This window comes from Gymnoscopelus braueri (genome assembly GCF_963280865.1).
Source record: "Gymnoscopelus braueri genome assembly, chromosome: 5".
NCBI classification, from domain to species: Eukaryota; Metazoa; Chordata; class Actinopteri; order Myctophiformes; family Myctophidae; genus Gymnoscopelus; species Gymnoscopelus braueri.
The window spans coordinates 55,231,680-55,256,575 of NC_137606.1; the positions used below are offsets into that span (position 1 = coordinate 55,231,680).

Consider the following 24,896-nt stretch of genomic DNA (forward strand, 5'->3'; position numbering starts at 1 on the left):
ACTGGTGGAACTGTCGTATGTGCTTAACACCATAATCAGAGAATTTATTTGAATGAAAAATTACAAAATTAAAAAAATTAAATACACGCAAATTGCTGGCACAGGGGTGAGTACATTATGAATAAACTCTGGCAGTCAATGTGTTAAGACTTCTGGTGACTAGTAGTTTCGTTCCCTACCTATGTTGAATGCACTTATTGTAAGTCGCTTTGGATAAAAGCGTCTGCTAAATGACTGTAATGCAATGTAATGTAATTATGGCCCGAGGGCCAGACCCGGCCATTTGACCATCTCAATCCGGCAAAGAAAAATTACCCCCCCAAAATGTTTTATTATAAAATGCACCATTATGTTAATGGCTTTGAGGGAAATTAATTTAACTCCACTGGAGTGGAGTAGTTAATTAGTAAAAGTATTGAAAATTGAAAATACTCCAGTAAAGTAAAAAATACCTAAACATTTTACTTAGGCCTATTACTTTCCACCACTGCTATTGCGAGGTGTACATTCAGTGAAAATAGCCGATCTACAAGCTCACAACGCGCTGTGAGTTGGCCACAGATTGGCCACTTTCGCCGAAGAGATTTGGTGTAGATGGAACGAAAAGGAGTGTGTACGTTTTGTACAGATCCCTGGGGGACCACGGTCTACCAAGTACTGTGTATACAGGGTTTAAGTAGTTAACTCTAAGCGTAGACATGGTTCTGGAAACCATTTCTAAGCTTTCAGAGTGACATGAACATCCTGGATGTTTACTGTGTGGACAGAGACTAAATGACATTTACAGAGGTAATGAGTTTTGCATTGAATAACACTGTTCGATTTCCTTTACAGCTTCACAACTGAAACCCACATGATTAGATGTGAGATGAGAACTACTTAATTTACCCTCTCTCTCTCTCTCTCTCTCTCTCTCTCTCTCTCTCTCTCTCTCTCTCTCTCTCTCTCTCCAGGCAGTCAGTATGGGTAAACACGTGAAGGGTTATCACTACATCGTCGCTAACCTGGTAAGAAAATCAACAGTATTTTCAAAGTATTGTGTTGCCTTTTTAAGAAGAAAAATACAAGCCCTTTGTAATCTTTTATTATTATTATGTACACATTTACCATCCCTTTTTTCAAAAAATATGTTTGGGTTAAAACAAAAAGTTTCTTTTTTTCATTAACTCAATAGGTGCCAGAGGTTTATGAAAACAGGTTACATCTAGTGCCAGCGATCTCACCGTTTTCGCTGCGCTGTTTAGAGCTGTAGAATCGACGACGAGCACCCAGATGTAAACAATGGTTCGATGCGTGTACGACGATGGATGGTCCTGGCTAACGCCTGGAACAATAACATCTCTCACGCGAGTCGCCATTGCGGAGTGATCGCGCATCGAAAATGACTCGTTTTCACCACTGTAAAAAGTTAAGGAGATCTGGAGGTTTTTTATCAAGGAGATAGAATGGGAGCGGACGGAAGGGAGTTTTTTTGGCACAGTTATCCATCTGTCCCTTCCATTTCAGAGGCACTTTGGGTGATTCCAAAGAAGAAAAAAAAATTGAAAAAAAAAAATCACAGATCTCCGGTTATGGCACTCAACGTGCGTCTTTGCAAAACCGGAGATTCCCGGTTTTGGCACCCAAGGAGTATTTTTTTCCATAAAGCTCTTTATTCAGATAGTAATCATAACTTAACTTCTAAAGAGTTCCATTTCTAATTCTGTCTGCTCAATCACTTCCAATGTCACTTGTTTATCCTGTATCCTGTGTGAATTATCTCTCTCCTGATTGGATAAAATTGGTATCCAGACCTGAGACTTTTAGTAAAGCGCTGGAGAGACACGGAGGCTCCTGTTACTGACGTGTCACAATGTTTCACGTTGTGAGCTTAAGTATCGGCAGGTGGATCGCTCTCTGATGGTCTGACAACACAACACTAGACAGCATGCTTCACCACAAAAGCTAACCATGTCATTAAGATAATGTGTTATTTAGACCTGTGGTTCTCAAACTTTTTCATGTCAAGGACCCCCATAATGATATGTATTTGGCCGCGGACCCCCATCTCAAATATTTTGTTCCAGGGACCCCCAGAAGCCAAGATTTGAGTTACAAATGTTAGCTTGAAAAATATATATTTATTCAAAGATTTGCACAATTTTTCACATAATTTTTCAAAAGTAGCAGATATCCAAGCTCATAGCGCGGCACTCGGTGTCGCGCTATGAGCTTGTAGATCTGCTATTTTTGAATAGCCCAAAGTATAAAAGGTTAAAGTGGTTAAAATTATTGTGACGCTATATTAACACATTTTGCTGGGGACCCCCTGGAACCCCCCCAAGGACCCCTGCGGGGGACCCCGGACCCCACTTTGAGAACCAATGATTTAGACAGATATAGGTTTGATGTTTACCTATCTTAGCTTTGTTGAAGGGCTGTATTCACACAAACATTTACCCACTTGTTTGTTGACTGGGGTTCGTGCCATTTACTCTGATCTTGCACTTGTAAGTCTAACTCTGGATAAGAGCGTCTGGTAAATGTCTAAATTGTGAATAGTAAGTAGAGTTGTACGTCTGAAGCACATTACATTAGCTCAGCTGTCCTGAACTAAGTCACTGCACTGGGAGGGAGTTGGACAGGACTTCGGTAAATGAAGTACTGCCCTAATCTCAACCCCAGACATTGCAGATCCACCGCAGTTGCAGCAGTGGTGGAAAAAGTACTCAGATATTTTACTTAAGTAAACGTATCAATACTGCAATATGGAAATACTCCGTTACAAGTAAAAGTCTGGAATTCTAAATGTACTTGAGTAGAAGTACAAAAGTATTGGTATCAAAATGTATTTAAAGTACTAAAAGTACAAGTACTAAAGTGTTTGAAAATAGCAGATCTACAAGCTTACAACGCGTCGCATTGCGACGCGTTGTAAGCTTGTAGATTTGCTATTTTCTAATAGCCTAGGTATAAAATAGGGCTAAAGTGGTTAATGTATGTTTTATAATGTAAGAATTGATATTTGCAAAGTAACTAGTAACTAATGTTTTCAAATAATTGTAGTGGAGTAAAAGTACAATATTTGCCTTTGAGATGTAGTGGAGTAGAAGTAAAAGTATTTTTGGAAATTGGAAATACTCAAGTAAAGTACAAATACCTCAAAATTGGACTTAAGTACAGTACTTAAGTAAATGTACTTAGTTACTTTCCACCACTGAGTTGCAGTAGCACAGTGAGAAAGGGGCTAACGTGTTCAGGTCAAACTGGATTGTCTCTTAAAGCTTTTAGCAATTAGCATCCATCAATGTAGACTTAAAGCTTAAATCCCCAGTCCCTCCGCCTCTGTTCTTCAATCTCTCTCTCTCTCTCCATCATCCTCATCAACTCTTCTCTCCGTCTGTGTCGTTTCATATTGTTTTGATCTTGCTCTTCCTTCTCTCTCTCCTCCTAATTGTCTCTTAAAATGTTCTATTTTCTTGCCCCTCGCCTACTCTGATAATGGGCTATTTTTTAATAGCCAAAGACATCTAAAATGACACGGATGTGTTCCAGGATTGAATGGGTTGATGCTTAAATGGCAGAGTGGACAAAACTCCTGCTAAAGTGATGTTTTTCCCATCTCAAAGTTCTATTATCTGCGTCCAGATGGTATCATTGTGAAGTGATGATTGAGGGAGTGATAAGTGTAGTAGGTGTGTGATGGCTCTGTCCTTCATGTCTATTCTATACCATCCATTCTGTGGGTTTCAGGGTTTTAAAGGACATTCATTTTAACTTTTTTATGTATTTTTTATTAGGTTTTATGACCTCAATTACACCAAACAAATCTGAACTTTGAACATTCAGTGGATTTTCTGTGGTCTGGGGTTTTCTGAATAATTAGGCTGAAAAGTAATCTGTGCTTGGCCCTTGGAGTGTGAAGCACTTTAATCCCGCCCACTCTCCTCCTCGCCCCTCCCCTCCCCTATCCTTTCCTTTGGGGATGGGGGGGGGGCGGAGCAGAGGCGATTATTGACAGGCAAAATCCCTCAACAGCGACACCCGCAGGCAAAGATTTCTTTTTTCATTGCAGTTGAAAAGGCTTTAGAAATGTGAGTGAAAAACACCTGCCATGGATTACTGGAGTGGATTTTTTTTTTTTGTTAAAACTTTTTATACACGTTTGAAGGACCATGACAAAGACTTTTAATGTGTGGTAAAACTGAATGTCATGAAACCTTTAAAGACATAATTATCTCTCAATTCTGTGGCTTTCAGGGTTTTAAGGACATCTCTCTGGAGAGGTTCATGCATGGTGGAGCTAACGTGACAGGCTTCCAGCTGGTGGACTTCAGTAAGGCCATCGTCATCAAGCTGATGCAGCGCTGGAACAAACTGGACCAGAGGGAATACCCCGGGTCCGAGAGCCCACCCAAGGTATGTGGAAACTGAAACCAAATGGGTTTTTTTTGCACCGTCGCGCGCCTGGCCGGTGTCGCGTGCCGAGAACAGCCGACCTACAAGCAGTGGTGGAAGAAGTACTCAGATATTTTACTTAAGTAAAAGTAGCAATACCGCAATATAAAAAATACTCTGTTACAAGTAAAAGCGTTCAAAATTTGACTTGAGTGAAAGTACAAAAGTATTGGCATCAAAATGTACTTAAAGTAACAACAGTAAAAGTGCTAAAATGTTTGAAAATAGCAGATCTGCAAGTTCACAACGCGTCGCGATATGTATAAAATAGGGCTAAAGTGGTTAATGTATGTTTTATAATATAATAACTTATATCTGCAAAGTAACTAGTAACTAAAGTTTTCAAATAAGTGTAGTGGAGTCAAAGTACAATATTTGCCACTTAAACCCCGGCATCCTTATTGCGGCGAAGGCTTTCGCAGTACATAGCGGATCGACAAGCTCACAGCGTGTCACGCCAGCTTGTATACTGTAGGTTGGCTGAGAATCACTTATAGAGGATGAGCAGACGTATGTCCGACGATGTACATGATTACACACACAGTAACAGTGCGTGACCAGGTACATATACTGCAGGACTGCACACAGATGTGCATCCATATGTGCAATCTGTGCTCTCTCTCACACACACGCACGCACACACACACACACACACACACACACACACACACACACACACACACACACACACACACACACACACACACACATACACATACACATACACATACACATACACATACACATACACATACACACACACACACACACACACACACACACACAAACACACCTACACACACACACACACGCACACACACGCCTCTTCATGCCAGACTGCGTCAGTGACACATCACAGGAACCAATTAGAAAGGGGCTTCTTCAGTCTTCTACAGCTGTAGGTCACAGTGTGACAGAGTGATGTTTGGAGCCCGTGCTTCTTCTTCACACTCTAGTAGTCTTATTTTCTTACACTTTGATCTCAGTTCACTTCAGGGCCGGCACCTGTCTTCAAGAGGCCGGGTGTGTTTTGATTGATTGGATACTTTATTAGTCAGAAATGTAAACAGCACATGGTAAGACATTAACACATTGCATGCCAATCGCGTAGATATACGCGGACCTAAATAAAGCCGCAGCATGCCAATCGCGTAGCCTACTCGAAGTGGTCTTTTTTTTTTCTCTCTCGCAGTAACACATTTCATTGTAGCACTCTCTCGCAGTAACACATTTCATTGTAGCACTCTCTCGCAGTAACACATTTCATTGTAGCACTCTCTCGCAGTGACACATTTCATTGTAGCACTCTCTCGCAGTAACACATTTCATTGTAGCACTCTCTCGCAGTAACACATTTCATTGTAGCACTCTCTCGCAGTGACACATTTCATTGTAGCACTCTCTCGCAGTAACACATTTCATTGTAGCACTCTCTCGCAGTGACACATTTCATTGTAGCACTCTCTCACAGTGACACATTTCATTGTAGCACTCTCTCGCAGTGACACATTTCATTGTAGCACTCTCTCGCAGTAACACATTTCATTGTAGCACTCTCTCACAGTGACACATTTCATTGTAGCACTCTCTCGCAGTGACACATTTCATTGTAGCACTCTCTCGCAGTAACACATTTCATTGTAGCACTCTCTCGCAGTGACACATTTCATTGTAGCACACCCGGATACGGAAATGACGTCAATCGAATATTTTCGTTCCCATCTGCCGCCGCTCTAAAGCTTCCGCTAAATCGCCATTATCTCTGTGTTGTTTTTCTCCGCGCTGAACGCTGTTTGAAACGGGTTTTAGAAACTGCTACTACTGCTAAATGGAATGTTGCCGATTGAAAATGTCTTCTCTGGGCCACTCACACAACTACCCTGTGTGTCTACAAACAGTTGAACAGGCGATCATAAGGGATTTAGCGAGGTCTGTGGCGAGGTGAAAAAAACAAACAAACAAAAAAAATCTCTGGCAGTGGGATTAAACTCTGGCATGGAATGTGTTGAAGATATAAGGATAACACAAAAAAAGTCATGGGGACTTGTCTTCTACCCTGAGCCATCCCAGATCAGCAAAGTGCGTTAGAAATTAGGTGGGTCATGGGCTTGAGGCCGAGAAGTAGTCGTATCAGTTTGTTCTGGGAGGTCCAAAGCACGTGCACTACTACTCTACATCATGCATTGTCCCCAAGCCTTGGGAACAGTCCCAGGTGTGACACGGGGCACCAATTACAGAGCCTTTGTTTTAACCCAGTGATTCTCAAACCTTTTATTTTATTTCAAGGACCCCCAGTTTGAAATGCATTAGACTGCAGACCCCCATTTGATACACATTGCTGAGCTCTGGCACCCCAGCGATCTACACTGTAAAATCCTAACTCCTATAGGGTCCATTTGGTTTCATTTGAACACTCTCTTGAAGTTACAGACACATAACTGCTCAACGACCCCTGGCGGTCCTCGGACCCCACTTTGAGAACCACTGTAATTTAACCAATCACGCCGCTGCAGCCCTCGCTGTGGGCACAGCTGTTTAGCCAATCAGAGTGTAACTTTAGAGGATGGGAGTGACGGATTGGCCGCATTGCCACCGTGACAGACTATGGTTATAGCCGCAGAGCAGAGGCTCCGAGCCAAAACTCTTCCAGATAGCAGCTCCCAGGGGCTGCCAGTAAAATGTTTTAATACGCTAATGTTGATAGACAATCAATGCCAAGCAGCATCAATTTGGCTCTTTTGGGAAACAGTCACCTAGCAACGCCGCTTGGCTTTAAAACAGCCGAAAGTCAGAGAGGGACATCACTGTCTCCCCCCCCCCCCCCAAAAAAAATCAATTATTACAATGTTACTTCTTTGTTTGCATTTTTAAGGTTAGAGCTTAATAGCATCATTTGTCTCCAGTGTGTTAGGGTAAGGCAAGGTAAACGCTTGGTTAACTCTCTCAGTACCAAGCCCCGAGTTATCCCGAGTTTTCTCTGAATACCCTCCCTGCCAGAACGAGAAATCCCGAGTTTTTACTTTTGACTGTGGTCGCGCTATTCTGTTTATTTTTCATGATCACTTTTGCTTTCTGATTCCTTCAGACTCATTGGGTTCCGGTTTCATGACGTAGATTCCGTTTCCGGTTCTCATTTTTTTTCCGCTGTCATTTTTGGCCAGAATAGGGAAAGTCACGTTTTTTCACACGGTATAAAAAACGAATGGAGAGGTCTACTTCTATTCTCTTTGGTCTGGGTGACGATCAGTCATCGTAGTCGTGTATCACATCGTAATTTAGCCCGATCAGCGATTGTCGAAAAAGTCACATCCGGTTAATGACCGGATGTGACGTAAGCCTGTTTGGGAGGGGGCGAGCGAGTCAACGAGGTGATCAATGTGTCGATTTGCTGCTCTCTACTGGTAGAACTGTCGTGTGGGTTTAAAACTGCAATCAGATAATTTATTTGAATGAAAAATTACAAAATAAAAAAATAAAAAAATACGCAAATTGCTGGCACATACTTTATGAAAATACTCTTGGCAGTGAAAGAGTTAATAATAGGCTGTAATAGTGAAAAGTTGTGTTTTACCAGAATGCACTGACCCGTATAGACTCTTAAAAATAGACCAGTGGTTCTTAGTGTGGGCTGCATGAACCCTAAGGGTTCCTTGACAGGGTTACAAATGGACCCTTACAGGGTAAGTAACTCTGAGAGTGTACGAACGGAACCAAATGGACCCGTTAGGGTACATTTGGTTCCGTTCGTACACTCTCAGAGTTATGGGGGGACCTTGAAATTAAAAGGTTTGGATAGGTTTGAATAGACTATCCAAAGTGAGTCACAGCCAACAAGTCCCTCCATAAAGAGCTGGCTGAGTGTCAGTAGACTTAATCATAACCATCATTCAGTTGAGTCGTCAACGCATTCTCACACCCAGTCAAACGGGTGACGACTACTGGGGATGGATGTGAGTTTGAACATACTGCAACATTTGACGTTATTCTGTGAGGGTATACCTACCCCAGGGGACACGGGGAGAACATGCACACACCACACAGAAAGGATAGTTGGTTGACAGGAAATGGGGAGAGAGATGGGGAGTGGCATGCAGCAAAGGCTGTCGGGACTCGAACCCGCGACACGCTCTCAGGCTACTGTGGAGCCTAGGTGCCCGGACCGCTACGCCATCGGTCCGGGCTCATTGTTTTAACACATTGATTGCCAAGATATTAAACATAGTTTTCTATCCCCTTGCCAGCGTATAATTACCTCAATCCGATGATATTTGAAACGCCGTGGAACCGACATTGTGTCCCAAAAACACAAACAAAATAGTCCCTGTGGGTTAGCGGAGGGATCTGTGTATCCATAGGAACGACAACGTTCCAAACCGCGATCCGCCATTTTGGGGCTTCGGCCCGCGGAGAACTAGTGGTTTTCAATGCAAAAAAAAGTAACTGAGTTACAGCTGTTTTTCTGAAAATCCCAAACAGGAAGCGGATGGCTTCCTGGTTTTTTGGAACAACGTCACATCCACATTCTACTTCTCTGAGTGACGATCCATCATTCCAAAGCTGTGTTAGGTCGCCCCTTGTGGAATTTTCCCCCAACAATGAAAGAACGCATCAATGGGATCTTGGCAATCAATGTGTTAACTAGGTTTTTACGAAAAAAAACACAAACAGTTTAAAGATAAGAGAGTTTCCACCCGACAGCAACGATATGACAGTACCCATGTAGTGTTTACCAGATGACATTCCGTTTTATTTAGTGTAAATACTCACTATATCTTTCACAGTACCATCTCTCTGGATGTCCCCCTGTACCCCTTAGTCTTCTAACCTGTTTTAACTATAGCCTCACCTCACAGTATATTCATCCCCCTTCCTTCCACCTCATCTCACCTCATCTGACCAAATATCCCTAGCTGCCTCCATCATAATATCAATATGTGTGTGTGTGTGTGTGTGTGTGTGTGTGTGTGTGTGTGTGTGTGTGTGTGTGTGTGTGTGTGTGTGTGTGTGTGTGTGTGTGTGTGTGTGTGTGTGTGTGTGTGTGTGTGTGTGTCTCTCTCTCTCTCTCTCTCTCTCTCTCTCTCTCTCTCTCTCTCTCTCTCTCTCTCTCTCTCTCTCTCTCCACCAAGCCATTAAAAATACATCAGCCCCTCCCATCAGTACAATAGCTCTGCACACACACACACGCACACGCACACACACACGCAACGCATATACACATACTTGTAGACACACACACACACACACACACACACACACACACACACACACACACACACACACACACACACACAAGGTGGTGCAGAAAGTCATGGCATGTGTATCTCCCAGGGAAGCGTGTTAATTGTGCCATCATCATTCTCATATTTACCTGATAAATCCTCATTAGCCGCCGGCAGCTCCATCCAATTTGCCCTCCGCTGTTTGCTTATTACTACACTGCTGCAGACACTGTACGTATATCAGTCAGACAGACACTCTCTCATCAAGATGGAAAGCATTTATCGCAATGATATTGCATTGTGTTTGGGGGTGTGGCTCCGCGTCCGTTATTATTACAGAATGATCTGTGCACGCATGACACACACTCTGAGGTGACAAAACCCCCCGAAGCAGAGTTTAGATATCGTCTCTGTCAGGGGGGGGGGGGGGGGGACCTCATTATGTCCAAAACTGTTACTTCTCAGCATTCAAATTCAAAAGCATCAAAAGTTGCAGATCCACAAGCTAGATAGATAGATAGATAGATAGATAGATAGATAGATAGATAGATAGATAGATAGATAGAAAAATAGGCACAGTGAAAGATAACCTCTCACCAATCCTTGAGCGCTGGCTCAAGGATTGTCGGACGGAGCAAGGATAACCTTGGCTAATGGATGTACGTCTACAGTGTATTGAGACCCTGCCCCCCCTGACCATCCATCACACCCTCTCTGAGGTAATCATCCACAATTAGCACGCTGTGGTATGTCTTTAAATGAGCTCACAGATCACTGGTCTGCGTTGTGAGTCACTGATCTGTCTTTTATCTTTACAACAATGCTACATATAAAAGGTTCACAGCATGTGTTTTATAACCTGTATTTAACCACTTCAACCCTATTATGCTTTGCTGACTGGGGTCCCCCCTTGGGGTCTGTATTTTGGTCCCCTCTTTTTTGCCCGCTATGCGCCAAATTTCTTTGACGAATAGAGCCGGTCTAGAGGCTCGTGACGTGTTGTGAGCTTGTAGATTTTATGGTGAATGTTTTTTGATGAATGTTCGGTGTGGCAATGGGATTGACGGGTGCCGGTCGTCTTATAATTGGCTGAATTTGGTTCAGGTGTTATGCTTTTGTTTGACTTGAAGTCATTAAGATTGGACTTTTGATAATATTGAATATTGTCAATTCCTTTGACATCTATTGTTAACTCTTTCACTGACAGACTTATTTCTGGCTGCGTTTAGCCCTGCACTGCCAGCATTTTTTTTATTTTATTATCCTTTCACAGAAAATGTATATCCCTTATGATCGCTTTTCCGAATGTTTGTAAACACACCCGGTACGTGTGTGTGTCGCCCAGAGAAAAACATTCCAACCGGGACATTGCCTTCTCTTGCAGCATCATGTTGAAAATTGGATGTCTCGGATGTCTTTTTCCCCCTGAAATACAGGGGGGAAAAAAAGGCAACTCAAGATAGAGCCGTTTTAATGAAAAAGTTAAACAGGAAGTGGTATCCGGGTGAGTGGAAAGTGAAACTGATCACTCGGGTGACAGAAAACAGCGCAATCTTTTATAAAACGATCAAAAAACAATAAGTCGTCATAAGGCGTCCTTAGCAGTCAATGAGTTAACTATACATTATGTCTCCATTGTGGCCACGGATAGGCTCTAACACTATGAAAAACGTAATATACTTTTTATCAGCAGGTCTTTAACCCCCTATTATACTAATATACTTGATTGACTGGAGTCTATACTACCCCCCCACCTTACACAAAGTTTCTTTGCTGAAATAGCCGATTTATTAAGATGAAGACGTATCACAACCGCAGAATGGGGATGCTATGGGTTCATGTTGGTAAGGAGATAACGTGCTCAACTTTGAGTCTCCGAATCATTCCATGACCATGGGCCATGCGTTTATGGACCTCCTTTAATCAATATTAGCTCATCTGTAAAATGTTGAACGGTTCTGTATAATATTCATGATGTAAAACTCATTTAATAAAGTAACCAGTGGTGCCAAAATGCTTTTAAGGTCCTGTATTTTTCAGCTGAATTATTCATCAGCGTATAACGATCTGTTTAAATTGGTCTCGCCATACCCAACCATATACCAGAGATACTGATGAATGTTAATATTAGTATTATAATGTTAGTAGTAAGTATTGAAAGTCTACACAGGGCAGCAGATTTAATGGCTGAATTAATTATTTATTTAGCTTATAATGGATATTAAACTTGATCTGTTTAAATTGCTACTCACTGTACCAAACCTTACACCAGAGATGCTGAGGAACGGTCTCATTATTAGTGTTATAAAGTATTGAAAGTCCACTCAAGGCCAGCAAGATTTAATATCTTTAATTAAATGGCCATAGGTTCATGAATATTATGACCAGTGGTGGAACGTACTGTAACTAAGTAATTGTATTCAAGTACTGTACTTATAGTTTAGTTTAGTTTGGTTTAGTTTAGTTTATTTTGACCCACATCAACAGTTACACAAAATATAACACACTGTAATTCAACATTTCATACGGTTTGATCGAAAAGGCATAGGCTGAAGCTCATAGCTTATTTATGCCTATCATTTATACATGTTTGTTTAAGTTATTCATAGTTACAAAGTTCATATTGAATGAACACTCAAAAAGTTATCCGCAATTACATTCAAAATTAACTTAAGTTGTTCGTATTAATCGAACACTCAAAATGTTTCAATATTTACATTCATGACTTCATACTTACCCACACATCACGTGTGTGTGTGTGTGTGTGTGTGTGTGTGTGCGTGTGTGCGTGTGTGCGTGTGCGTGTGTGCGTGTGTGTGTGTGTGAATGGCTGCCCTTTGATCAGGAGGTCAGAGTTTGATTCCTGGCCGGGTCCTACATCAAAGACTATAAAAATGGGTCCCATTACCATCTTGCTTGGCACGCAGCATCAATGGTTGGCTTGGTGGTCAGATGGGTGGGCTGTGAACTCTTTTGAAATTTTCAAGTGGGCCCTGATCCAGAAAAGGTTGGAAAAACAACTGATTTAGGGAGCAGTGTTGTGCTTTGGTCAGGTCTTGCAGCAGACTTCAGTGAACATCAACAAACAGAAAGGTCACGTCACTTTGACAACGGGAGCTTCTGCCTGTGACTCAGCCGCTGCAGCCTTCAACGTATGCTCACAAACACACAAAGGGGGCTTTAGATTCACATTATCGAAGGATGGAACGAAAGGACTGTGACTGTACACTGTGTCTAAAACACACTCTGTCGGATGGGAAAGAGAGGGATGAAAGAGAGGGATGTCAGAGAGAGAGAGAGAGAGAGAGAGAGAGAGAGAGAGAGAGAGAGAGAGAGAGAGAGAGAGAGAGAGAGAGAGAGAGAGAGAGAGAGAGAGAGAGAGAGAGAGAGAGAGAGAGAGAGAGAGAGAGAGAGAGAGAGAGAGAGAGAGAGAGAGAGAGATACCTGCAGAGGAGTGAAAAACGTCTGCAGAGTTTGTCAGCCCCCCCGTCCCTTCTCATCCATCCCTGTGGCTCTCTGTCTGTGAGGTAACGTGAGCAGTGGTGGAAAGTAACTAAGTACATTTACTCAAGTACGGTACTTATGTACAATTTTGAGGTATCTGTACTTTACTTGAGTATTTCCAATTTTCAGTACTTTTACTTCTACTCCACTACATCTCAAAGGCAAATATTGTACTTTTACTCCACTACAATTATTTGAAAACTTTAGTTACTGGTTACTTTTCAGATATAAATGATTACATTACAAAACATGCATTTACCACTTTAGCCCTATTTTATACCTAGGCTATTTGAAAATAGCCGATCTACAAGCTCACAACGCGTCGCGATGCGACGCGTTGTGAGCTTATAGATCTGCTATTTTCAAACATTTTAGTACTTTTAATTTTGGTACTTTAAATACATTTTGATACCAATACTTTTGTACTTTTACTCAAGTAAATTTTGAATTCCGGGCTTTTACTTGTAACAGAGTACTTCTATATTGCAGTATTGATACTTTTACTTAAGTAAAACATTGGAGTACTTTTTCCACCACTGAACGTGAGTGTGTGTGTGTGTGCGTGTGCATGTGTTTCAGAGAGAGAGGAGGCATGCGGTGATCATGTGGTGTGTGTTGCTGTTCCCTGCTGTGTTGTGTTTTCTACCTCTAATGAAGTCTGTCAATTCCACCACCTCTGCTATCATACACATACTGCCAGGCTCTCCGCCCCGTAATTTGCTGTCTGTCTGCCTGCCTGTCTGCCCGTCTGTCCGTCTGTCTATGTATTCATCTAAATGAGGTCAGTTGACAAAGCAGTGTCCATTGCTTTGTCACGGGCCAATTGTATTCATATAGACGCTCGACGAAGCCGGATGCACCACGCACGGTGGATTTGAACCCATGACCTCAGTGGTGGTGGTGGGCACTGGGCAGGCACTTTATACCACTGTGCCACCCGAGCTATCTCCGCTTTCTGGGGACATTTCCTGAGTTGTGGGTTCCCAGAACTGAGGGCTGGTTCTACCTCCTGAGCAGAGCCCAAATTTTAGATTCAGTGAACCTTATCTGAAACCAAGCTTTAGCGCAGTGGTTCTCAACCTGTGGGTCGGGACCCCCAGGGAAGTCCCCACATGATTTTTTTTTTAGGGGGGGGGGGTCCCCCAGATGACAGTGATGTGACAATTTAAGGACTTTCACAACCTTTTTAATACCTAAAAAAACAAACAAGAAAAAATAAGAAAAGAAAGAAAAAATACCATTACTGCATCAAAAGTCATCAACAAACTATACTATAAAATGGTCAACCATTGGCCAAATTGTCAAATGATATAAGAAAGAGGCAAACATTTTTAAAATAGCCGATCTACAAGCTCAAAACGCCTCGCGCTGCGAGGCGTTGTAGATCTGCTATTTGGAACCGAGTCAACCTAAATATAATGCCTCAACTCCTACATTCCAAGTGCTTGTCAGGGTGGGGGGTCCCCCAGTTCAAATATAATTATTTTGGGGGGTCGCGGCCTGAAAATATTGAGAACCACTGCTTTAGCGTAATGGAAACAAACCCAGAACCTGTGAAACGCATTTCGTGGCGCGCCATGGTTCATTTAGTTATTGTAGTCTAAAAGAGCCGTTAAGTTTTTTTATAAGGTTGTTTTAATGGTCTCAACGTTCTGCACAGGTGCTGTGTGTGTGGTAAACGGCAATGTTTACAGGGATGTTATGTTTATAGCTATGTGATTGATGTGCATAGGTGTACAGCGGTAGCCTAGTAACAATCTAAGCACAGTGGAGGTATAAGTTAAGTGTGTTCGAGCATTGGATGGGATTGCCTGGTTTTGAGCAGGGGGGAAGCTTTGAAGTGCAAATGCCTCAGAGATAAATCAGATAATAATGTAATGTGTTCATGTAATACCAGCTCAGTGGGGCTGCGTTATTGTGTGTGTGTGTGTGTGTGTGTGTGTGTGTGTGTGTGTGTGTGTGTGTGTGTGTGTGTGTGTGTGTGTGTGTGTGTGTGTGTGTGTGTGTGTGTGTGTGTGTGTGTGTGTGTGTGTGTGTGTGTGTGTGTGTGTGTGTGTGTGTGTGTACTTGTGAGGGACACATTTCCCCAGAAGTAAAATAGAATTTGAGAAGTAGACATTGTGTCCTCACAAGAGAAATGGTTGTTTTATCTTTTAGATTTAGGCTTACATTTAGGAAAAGATTCAGGTTGGGATCAGCATTAGGTTCAGGCAACTTGAAGATGTACACTGGTTTCGCTCATAGAAAAAAAAAAAGCCCATCTACAAGCCCACTCACGACTAGCTTGTAGATCGGCTATTTTCGGTGCATGACACTGGTGTACAAGTATATATTAGGCATAACAAATTAGTAAGAATGCCATTTATAAAATTGTCTTCAAATGTTCATGTCGTCACAAGTATAATAATACAAATGTGTGTCGGTGTGTGCGTGCGTGCGTGCGTTCTGCATGATATTCTCAATGCAAAACGTCCTGTATCACATGAACTAAATGCTGTCTCAGGCCTTTTCTTATATACAGTACAAATATATGTACAAATAAATACATATAAACAAAAGTGTTTCAGTATCAAACAGTGTGAGACTTCAGTTGACATAATGGAAGTGCAACTGCGAGCTGCAAACAGAGAAGAAGCGCTTTGGTGACCCCCGTACTTGTCTGGGAGGTATTTTTTCTGGCACGTTAGTTGTAATTATCTCTTAATGACTTGAGCCTAAGACCCAGACGGAGCAAATTGTGTTTGAACCGTTTAGACTTTCAGATAGCGGCTCATTAAAGCATGCTGGCGCTCTGTGTGTGTGTGTGTGTGTGTGTGTGTGCACACATGCTGAACCGTCACAAGTCGGCTTGCAGTGCATTTTCTAGACCCACAGCTACAGTCCCAGCACTACAGTTATAAATTACACTGGATACTGGTCACCTGCAACTCTGAAAAAGACTTCCCAGCTAAAAACGTGTTTGAAACACACACACACACTCCTATTTGGGTGCTGGAACTGCTTCCAACGTACTGTTGAACGCTGCAACATTTTTTGTTGTCAATAAAGTTTTGAGCGTTCAAAAGTAAGTTGCGAGCCCTTTCTTTTTATATAATGAAAACGTAAACAAACACAATGTGCTTGCTTCACAATGCAGTGTGAAGCAACCGGTGCTTTTGATGAGTTTATTCCATTGAGCTATATACCCGTATAATCTAGAACAGTGTGAAATCCCTGTCCATTTATTTCAACAGGCTGCTCACTAGCGTCACTTGAAGCAAATCATACCCAGGTGTTGCAAATACTGCAAATTAAAGATTGAAACGGTAGGCTGCTGCTATAGTGCATCGCAGTTCCCGCCCACTTCCTGGTTTTTCGTGGTGCCGGAAGGAACAACTCAATGCATTTTTCCCATTGACATTTCCAAAAATATTTATATCTATTAATTTAAGCCTCGAATCAAGCCATCATGACATGACATGAATCATGACCATAAAACGTTTTTTTCTGTGATTTCTTTTTATTTTATATTTAATTATATGATATACTATATTTAATAAATACCCTTTGTTTTGCCGTTTTCAAAAAAAAAATAATCACAGAATCAAACGTTTTATGGTCATGATTCATGTCATGTCATGATGGCTTGATTCGAGGCTTAAATTAATAGATATAAATATTTTTGGAAATGTCAATGGGAAAAAAAAAATGCATTGAGTTGTTCCTTCCGGCACCACGAAAAATCCAGGAAGTGGGCGGGAACTGCGATGCTCTATTGTGTGCATTGCACATGCGTGCGTGTGCTTACATGCGTCTTGAGTGTGTGCGCGCGCTGTCTCTCTCTGTGTGTGTGTGTGTGTGTGTGTGTGTGTGTGCGTGTGCGTGTGCGTGTGCGTGTGCGTGTGCGTGTGTGTGCGCGTGCGCGCGTGCGTGTGTGTGCGTGTGTGTGTGAGTCTATCGTGTGTGCGCCGCGCTTTGCCTTCCTGTGTGTGTTCATACAGATGCAATGCCGGGCCAGTATGTGCGTGTGTGTCTTTTTAAGTGGCGCGTATGTGGCGAGTGCGCTCCAGGTGCGCATTTCCTGAACGCACCCAGAGTCACTTGCAGTAGCGGCCGGCACCGATAAAATCTCAGAACTTTCAGAAGTTTCAGGTTCTGGAAGGATATATGGTTTACCCTTCAGCAGTGTAAAAGAGTCATTAGACGATGATACCAATGTCATTCCAAATGAGAATGCACTCAGTATAATTATGTATAAAAACTTCCCCAGAGACTTAAGGTTCATGGGATAGGGGTCACCAAAATCCCCAAATCAATAGTTTTCTTCTTCTTGAGAGCATGGAGGTCACAGCAAATCCTTTGTCCGCTCCAGGAGATATACGCTCATTTGACAATTAAAAGGTTGACCTGAAGGTGGTGCTAGAGAATAGGTCACGGGATCACCAAAATAAACGAGCTTCTTTCTCTTGAGAGGAAGAATGTGCACAGCAAACTGTGTGTACGGCAATCCTCTGAGTACTGTTTAAATAGACAAACAGACAAGTATAACCTCCTGGACGGAGGTAATGACAACGCCACTAGCCATAAGTCATATTTAATTGCCTTTCTTGACAAGCAGATAATGATCCAGATAGACATTAATAGTCATGAGAGATTGTGGCTTGACCTCTAGCTAGGGCTGGCCACGATATTGACAAAACCACATTTTTGACCAAATACCTCAATATCAATTATTGTGATGATAATATTGTATTGTGACGATAGTATCATATTGTGACGATAATACCAATTTCCTTTTTAATTTTTCAAATTGTGAGCTTGTAGATAGGGCCTGCTATGTTTTATTTTAAAAACATGTTTGAACATTTAAGTAAAAATCAGGAAAAGACGACACATAATGCCATATCAAATTAGTACAATATCGATGTAATATTGAATTGGACATGTTCCAATGTGCAAGAACTCATTTGGCCACTGATACTGATGGAAATTGTAACTATGGTTCAAATCAAGATAACATTGCTCACATAGATTTACTTTATCATTAGAATTGCCTTTGTTTTAAAGTTGAATTGATTATTTTTTTATTCACTGCATTTGATTGGTTTTCATTTATTTTGTTTAGACCAGCCTCCTGTGGACACACAGTTGTTGAAAAGTAGCACCTATCGTTGTTGGTAAATAATGCCCTACTTGATCATACTACAGCGTCACACACAAGCATCAAAAGTAGCGGATCTGCAACCTCGAAATATGGTGCGAAGCGACACCTTTTGAGCAAGTCTCCTGGATTCCTGTTTGTTGCTGAATTAAGATTAACTGGGCCTACAGTAGAGCTATGAATAGCCCTGAGCTAAATAATTAACGTGTACCGAGTTCAAACTACTAGTTTCTGGGGAATCCAGGGTTGTGGGTACTGCCATTTTTTTGGGGAAGTATTTCATAACCCGGCTTTATGTTTTCGTTTAGCCTCACGAGTGGTGGGGATTGGAGGCTGTCCGGCCGGCCGGTCCAACACTTTTCTTCACTTTACTGGCTAGACTGAAAAATAATTGACTTGTATAATTGAATGTATGTAGTCCCGGGTTTCCAGAAGGTATCATATGAGAAAGAATTCTACATTATAAGTGTTTTTGCGTTGTTTATATCTAACCTTTATATTTTACCATCACTTATAGTACTTATCCTATATTACAATTGGCATGTTTCGCGCATGCGCGGCTCGTGCGGTCTGTTGTCTGAGTGAGTCAACTCTATGGAGTGTTGTCATCCGACAGTTGCCAGGTTTAGCGAGAGAAACAAGCAGCCAGGTCTATGAAAATAGATTGTTGCTAGCCCAAAGTCTCTTATAATAAGCGGACATGGCAACACTGCCAGGTTTAGCGAGAGAAAAAACATTTGGGAGGCTCCAGGTCGGACGGACACACACACAGTCCCGCGAGGCTGGTATGGACTATAATAATAACAATAATGCCATTGCGGGGGTCCAGGGAAGCGAGCCCTTTTGGGGGTCGCACCACAAAGAGTGCGCACATATAGTATGGACTATAATAATAACAATAATGCTGATATATTGGTTCTGTTTGTGGTTCAAACCCAACATTAGACACAATGTCACGGAGTGAAGCATTCTCTGGGGGTCCATTCGTGGCGGCCCCGGACCCCTAGCGGGGGTCCATAACCCAAACTATGTTAACAACCCATTGAGACCTGAAGCCGATTCTACATGTCTCCTAAATCAACTGTTTTCTGAAAAAACGATGTTTCTATATCAGTGGTGCTCAAACTTTTTCATGTCAAGGACCCCCAAAATTATATGTATTTGGCCGAGGACCCCCATCAAAATATTTTGTTCCAGGGACCCCCAGAAGCAAAGATTTGAGTAAAAAATGTTCGCTTTAAAAATATATATTCAAAGATTTTCACACATTTTCACGATTTTTCAAAAATAGCAGATATACAAGCTCGTAGCGCGGCACTCGGTGCCGCGCTATGAGCTTGTATATCTGCTATTTTTGAATAGCCCAACATGTAAAATAATGCTTTTTAGCTCAAATAAAAAAATGGCGCAGTTCCAGGTCTTAATGGGTTAATATAGTCTGATAGACATCAGGGATCTGCATACATGGGAGTAAAAGGGACAAGTACTGACAGATACACAATCTTCATATATGGCAATATCAGTGGCACGTGTAGGTGTCGAACTCTAGAGGTTCTAGAGGGATTTCTTGTGTAATACATTATGGTATGACATGATATTTGGTAGCCTGTAGGAGCCATGCTAATGTTTTAGTTACAGCCTGTCTTGTTATGGTTCAGCTTGTCATCCTTGTAGCAGCTAGTATTTATTTGATTTGATGTATTTAGCACAGTGTAAAAACAATACATAAAACAGTACACAAAATATTAAAAGAAAAGTGCTAGCAGGAGGCCGGCAAGAAGCCCAAAGGGCTTATGCGAGGTTTCACTGTTTCAGCCCAGCACCTGGGCTGCACATGAACTCTGCAGCCGCACTGAGGCCCCTGCTGGAAAGCATCCCAGCCCAAACATTAACGTAACTAATAAGTGGGCCACGCAACCTGGAAATGACTGTAATAATCATAAAACGGAAGCGAAAAAAAAAACAAAAAACTTTGGCGTACGCCAAATGGCCAGTCCGCCGCTGCTGCAGCCAGATTTGAACCAGAAACACAAACAAACGGTGTGCAGGTGTCATAAAAATAATATGCTAGGGGATAATATAAAAGCCTGTCCTGACATAGTCTCTCTCTCTCTCTCTCTCTCTCTCTCTCTCTCTCTCTCTCTCTCTCTCTCTCTCTCTCTGTGTTGAGCGTGGATAGCTGATTTAACCTGTGTGCATCGATGCACAACAGGACCAGTTGTTGCCAAGGATGCTTGTTATTAGTGACTTTGGGCTTGTTTTCCTGCAGTAAAGTCGCTTGTAAATATTGGAAGCGGTGGGTTGCAACACGTCTGCAACGTGTCTGCGACCCGTTGTGAGCTTCTAGATCTGCTATTTTCAAAGAATCATGACTCCAAACCTGGAATGTTTTTGAAACATTTTACTTCACAAATCTTGAGGTCCCTGGCTCAATATTTTTTTCAGGTGGGGTTCATGGCCAAATACATATTAATTGACATGATAACGTTTGAGAACCACTGCACTAAAACAGCATTAGACCATAAAGTTTTACTGACCACCAGTCCACGTCGCTTATTTTGGGCTTTTTGTCATGCAAAATCTGGCAACACTATACAGCATAAATCAGCCATCACCCACCCTACATTGATTAGATAATGTCTTCTTTGGCTGCAAAGTTACTTTTAAAATAGGTCTATGCCAGTTTCCTCTCAAAGGGAATACAAAGTATCACTAGTGATTAGGCTCAAGAGAGTCACTGTTTGTTTACACTGGCCAATCCATTATGGCAGACAATCAACATTAATTGCAGGGTACGGTTTTTAATCATAGCTTAAAGTAATACAATGCAGGTCCACAAATAACGATTTTTAGCAACCTCTGCTGGTCACTACCCTCATTGCAGGCCTGTAGTGGATGCCTGCATTACCCAGAATTCCATTTGTTTTCACCGAAAGACGGAAGCATTTCAAAAAGCGTTCTTTTAATTGTTTTATACTATCTGCGGATCGTTTCTCTTAGCCAGTGGAGCTTTAGTTACCGTGAGCTGTGTTTTCTTTTGCTGTGGTTTTTCCATCTTCAAATCCTATAATCTCTTAAAAACAGCGTGAGATTCCTTTTTGTTATTAGCGCGGTAGTTCCTGGCCAAACAGGAAACCGGTGCGGTAGTTCCTGGCCAAACAGGAAACCGGTGCGGTAGTTCCTGGCCAAACAGGAAACCGGTGCATTTCCGTTTCCATTTTCCGGCTGGATGACACCATTTTCGCGGGAAACACGTCCCTATCAACTTTCAATAGAAAATATGTTTATAAAAGGCTTTCGGGGGTGAAATTCATGGAGTGGGTGTTGTGAAACATTTGCCACTCACAAAAGATATACAATTTAACTTTAGTTTTTGTTTTAAAGTTACCTAGTATTACCTTTAAGGTTTCAATCGCTGATTTGCTTAACATGAAGTGTTGCCAGTTGCAACACAACTAAAATTATGAAACCTACATCAACCAATCCTTGACTAGCCCTAAACCAGTGCTCCTCAACCTGTGGGTCGGGGCCCACTCCTGGGCCTGTAGGATATTGCGAGTGGGCCTCCAAATAATTAGCAAAACACTAAGATTTGAATGATAATATAGCATTAATATTAAAAAACGATGTTTAAAACCTGAAACACAATCGATCGACTGATCATTAAAATAAACATGCTCTGAAAATGCACGTGGCCCACCCATCTGACCACTTAACGCGGCAGCCGGGTAAAAGTACTTACTGTACATTTTAAACTTGTTTAAGTTTACCAAAACTCTGTTTAAGTAGCTTACCGTCAAGAAATCTTATCACAATATCTCTCTCTCTCTCTCTCTCTCTCTCTCTCTCTCTCTCTCTCTCTCTCTCTCTCTCTCTCTCTCTCTCTCGCTCTCGCTCTCTCCCTCTCTCTCTCTCTCCCATCAGTACACGTCCTCTCTAACGTATGATGGCGTGCTGGTGATGGCCGAAGCGTTCCGGAACCTTCGCCGTCAGAAGATTGATATCAGTCGCCGTGGGAACGCGGGCGACTGCCTGGCCAACCCGGCTGCTCCCTGGAACCAAGGGATAGACATGGAGCGCACGCTCAAACAGGTAACACACACGCACACGCACACGCACATGCACGCACGCACGCACATGCACGCACGCACACGCACACGCACACGCACAAGCACACACATTAGCGAGACATTCCAACAGGTTGAAATGACACTTTCACACTCTTTTGAAATAAAGACGTGTGCTCACTCGGTACGCAGCCGAGCCTTGGTAACCTTGTAAAACACACACCATGATCATCATTTCTCTAAAAAGAATTATGCTGTCATACAAAAATAGCAACTATAAGCACAGTGTTTGCCAAATATTATGCAAGCGCAATTTTGCACCTTTATTGTCAAATCACAGGTTTGCAGGTTTAAAACAAAAAATAAACAGGTTTTTGTGTAAGCTCCATCGTTTTTGTCGTTTGCAGAAAGAGAAAGGAAAAAAGAAGAAGGGGTGGACAGGGGGAGCAAGGGAAAAATAAACAAACGTCTAAAACAATCTACATATTACATCATCCATCCGGTACAGCATGTACATGAGGTTTAGACACAAGGTGTATGAGCATAGTACAGTATATATTAAGGTGCAATATCAACGCATTTTACATGAGATCATGGAGCAGAGTTAGTTAGTGCAGAGTATCAGCACATATCAGGTTCGACCACATAAACAAACTATCATTTGAGGCACAAAGGCTAAAGGTCAATTCATGCATTGTGCGACAAGTGTGTCCACCGGCGCGACGCATGACTAAAGAGACGTCAAAACAACTGTTACGTCCCCGTAAAAATGTGTCGCTGAGGACCTTTGCAGAAGGTGTCGCGTAAAAAATCATGGTTGCAGTACTGTAATGCAGACACTTCAGAAAATGTGATTGGTTGGGAAGATGAAGTAAGCTCCGTTAACTTCAAGATGCACAAGACCATATTTCACTTCCTCGTTTACATTTTGTAGCGACATGTCGGCGAGTCGCAGACAGCATGAAAAGCATACATTTACCTTTAACCATTTCATCCAGATATACTTAGCTGACCGGGGTCCCCCCGGGCTCCTTTCTAGGCCCGCTAGTATTTCCCTCTAAAACCAAATGTCTTCACCGAAAATAGTTACAAGTGACGTGTTGTGAGCTCACCCCAGGGGCATGCCAACTTCTCTTATGTGTGCTCTTGAAGAAAAAAAAAAAATATATATTTATTCCACCCCCACCTGTTCCTGCACACCTCCTTTTTTCTTCATCTTCTTCTTCTGTTATCATTATTATGATTCCAGGTGCGTATTCAGGGCCTGACCGGAAACATCCAGTTTGATCACTACGGGCGACGGGTAAACTACACCATGGATGTGTTTGAACTGAAGAGCAACGGACCGCGCAAGGTAGCCTGATCTCACACTCTCACACACACGCACGCACGCACGCACGCACACACACACACACTCTGTGTAGTTAAGGTTCAGAATGGCAGCCCAAATCAGATTTGGAATCTGTGAAAAAAAAAGATATTTGCAAATCAGTGTGAAACATGTCTCCGTTTGGACACTCGGACACTAAAGCCTGATTTACACGTCATTGGACGAAGGTGTCTTTTGCTTTCTCATTGACAATTGGGTCACATCACAACGCTTTGTGAGCTTGCAGTTCTGCTATTTGTAAGTATAAGTGTAAGTGCTAGTATAAATGAAGCATTGCTCAACGCCTATGTCATTACGTCGCTACCCCACAGTAACCACTGCAGATAGGTCGACAATGTCGGAATACACAAATCTGATCTGAGCATTTGCCAATAACAGTGTGGACAGTCAGTGCTACTAATTTTAAATAATTTTACTATTTTAACACTCATTTGTGGTAGGCCTATATCTGTCACTGTAGATTTACACACACACCAACCCGATCTCCAGAGGAAACGTTCTCTTTGAACGTTTTTGAAGTTTTTGAAATTCCGTGAATAGACACGGAAAAACCCGAAATTCCGTGCATAGCCGCCTCGCATCTCCCCCATTGTGACTAAACCATGACGGAGGCGCGCAGTCACAGGCGAACTGTCACCCCGTGAAGGACCACCGAGGGAGCTAAGGCGACCGAGTTGCCGTCCTGAACGGTGTGACGTTCGCCTGTGCCTACTCAGCGCCGTTTGAGTTATGTACCGATAGGCACAGAATCGTAAATTTTGTTGTGGGGACTGCTTGCGACTGGTTACGCCCACCGTGGGACTCGCCGTACATATGTACGCAATTTCGGGGTTTATAGGCAACTATCCACGGAATGAAGTGCACTGGATCCGTGCAATGTTACGGAGATCTCTGGAGATCAGGCTGCACACACGTTAAATGTGTCCTCTGCATTTAGCCATTCTAACTGTTTGGACAAGTGGATCATTTTAATACAGTGCCTGCAGTCTGAACAAAGCTGTTTGCAGTGAATGTTATTAAAAAGCTCCCCTGTTGTCTAGACTTGGATGCAGATTATCAGTGCTACTTTAATATAAAAGACCGACATGGTTTATAGCAGCAATTCCCAACATGTGGACCACGAGTGTATTGCAAGTGGA

General features: G+C 42.3%; 1 protein-coding gene across 1 annotated transcript in view; it reads left to right on the plus strand.

Moving 5' to 3' along the window:
• Positions 1-24,896, plus strand: part of gria4a (glutamate receptor, ionotropic, AMPA 4a) — a gene marked incomplete at both ends in the record, with an annotated part of 221,244 nt that overhangs the window by 112,526 nt on the left and 83,822 nt on the right. Inside the window, 4 exon segments of the mRNA XM_080429317.1 lie at positions 954-1,007; positions 4,240-4,398; positions 22,225-22,392; positions 23,617-23,721. Of these exon segments, the coding sequence (XP_080285443.1) occupies positions 954-1,007; positions 4,240-4,398; positions 22,225-22,392; positions 23,617-23,721 (486 nt within the window).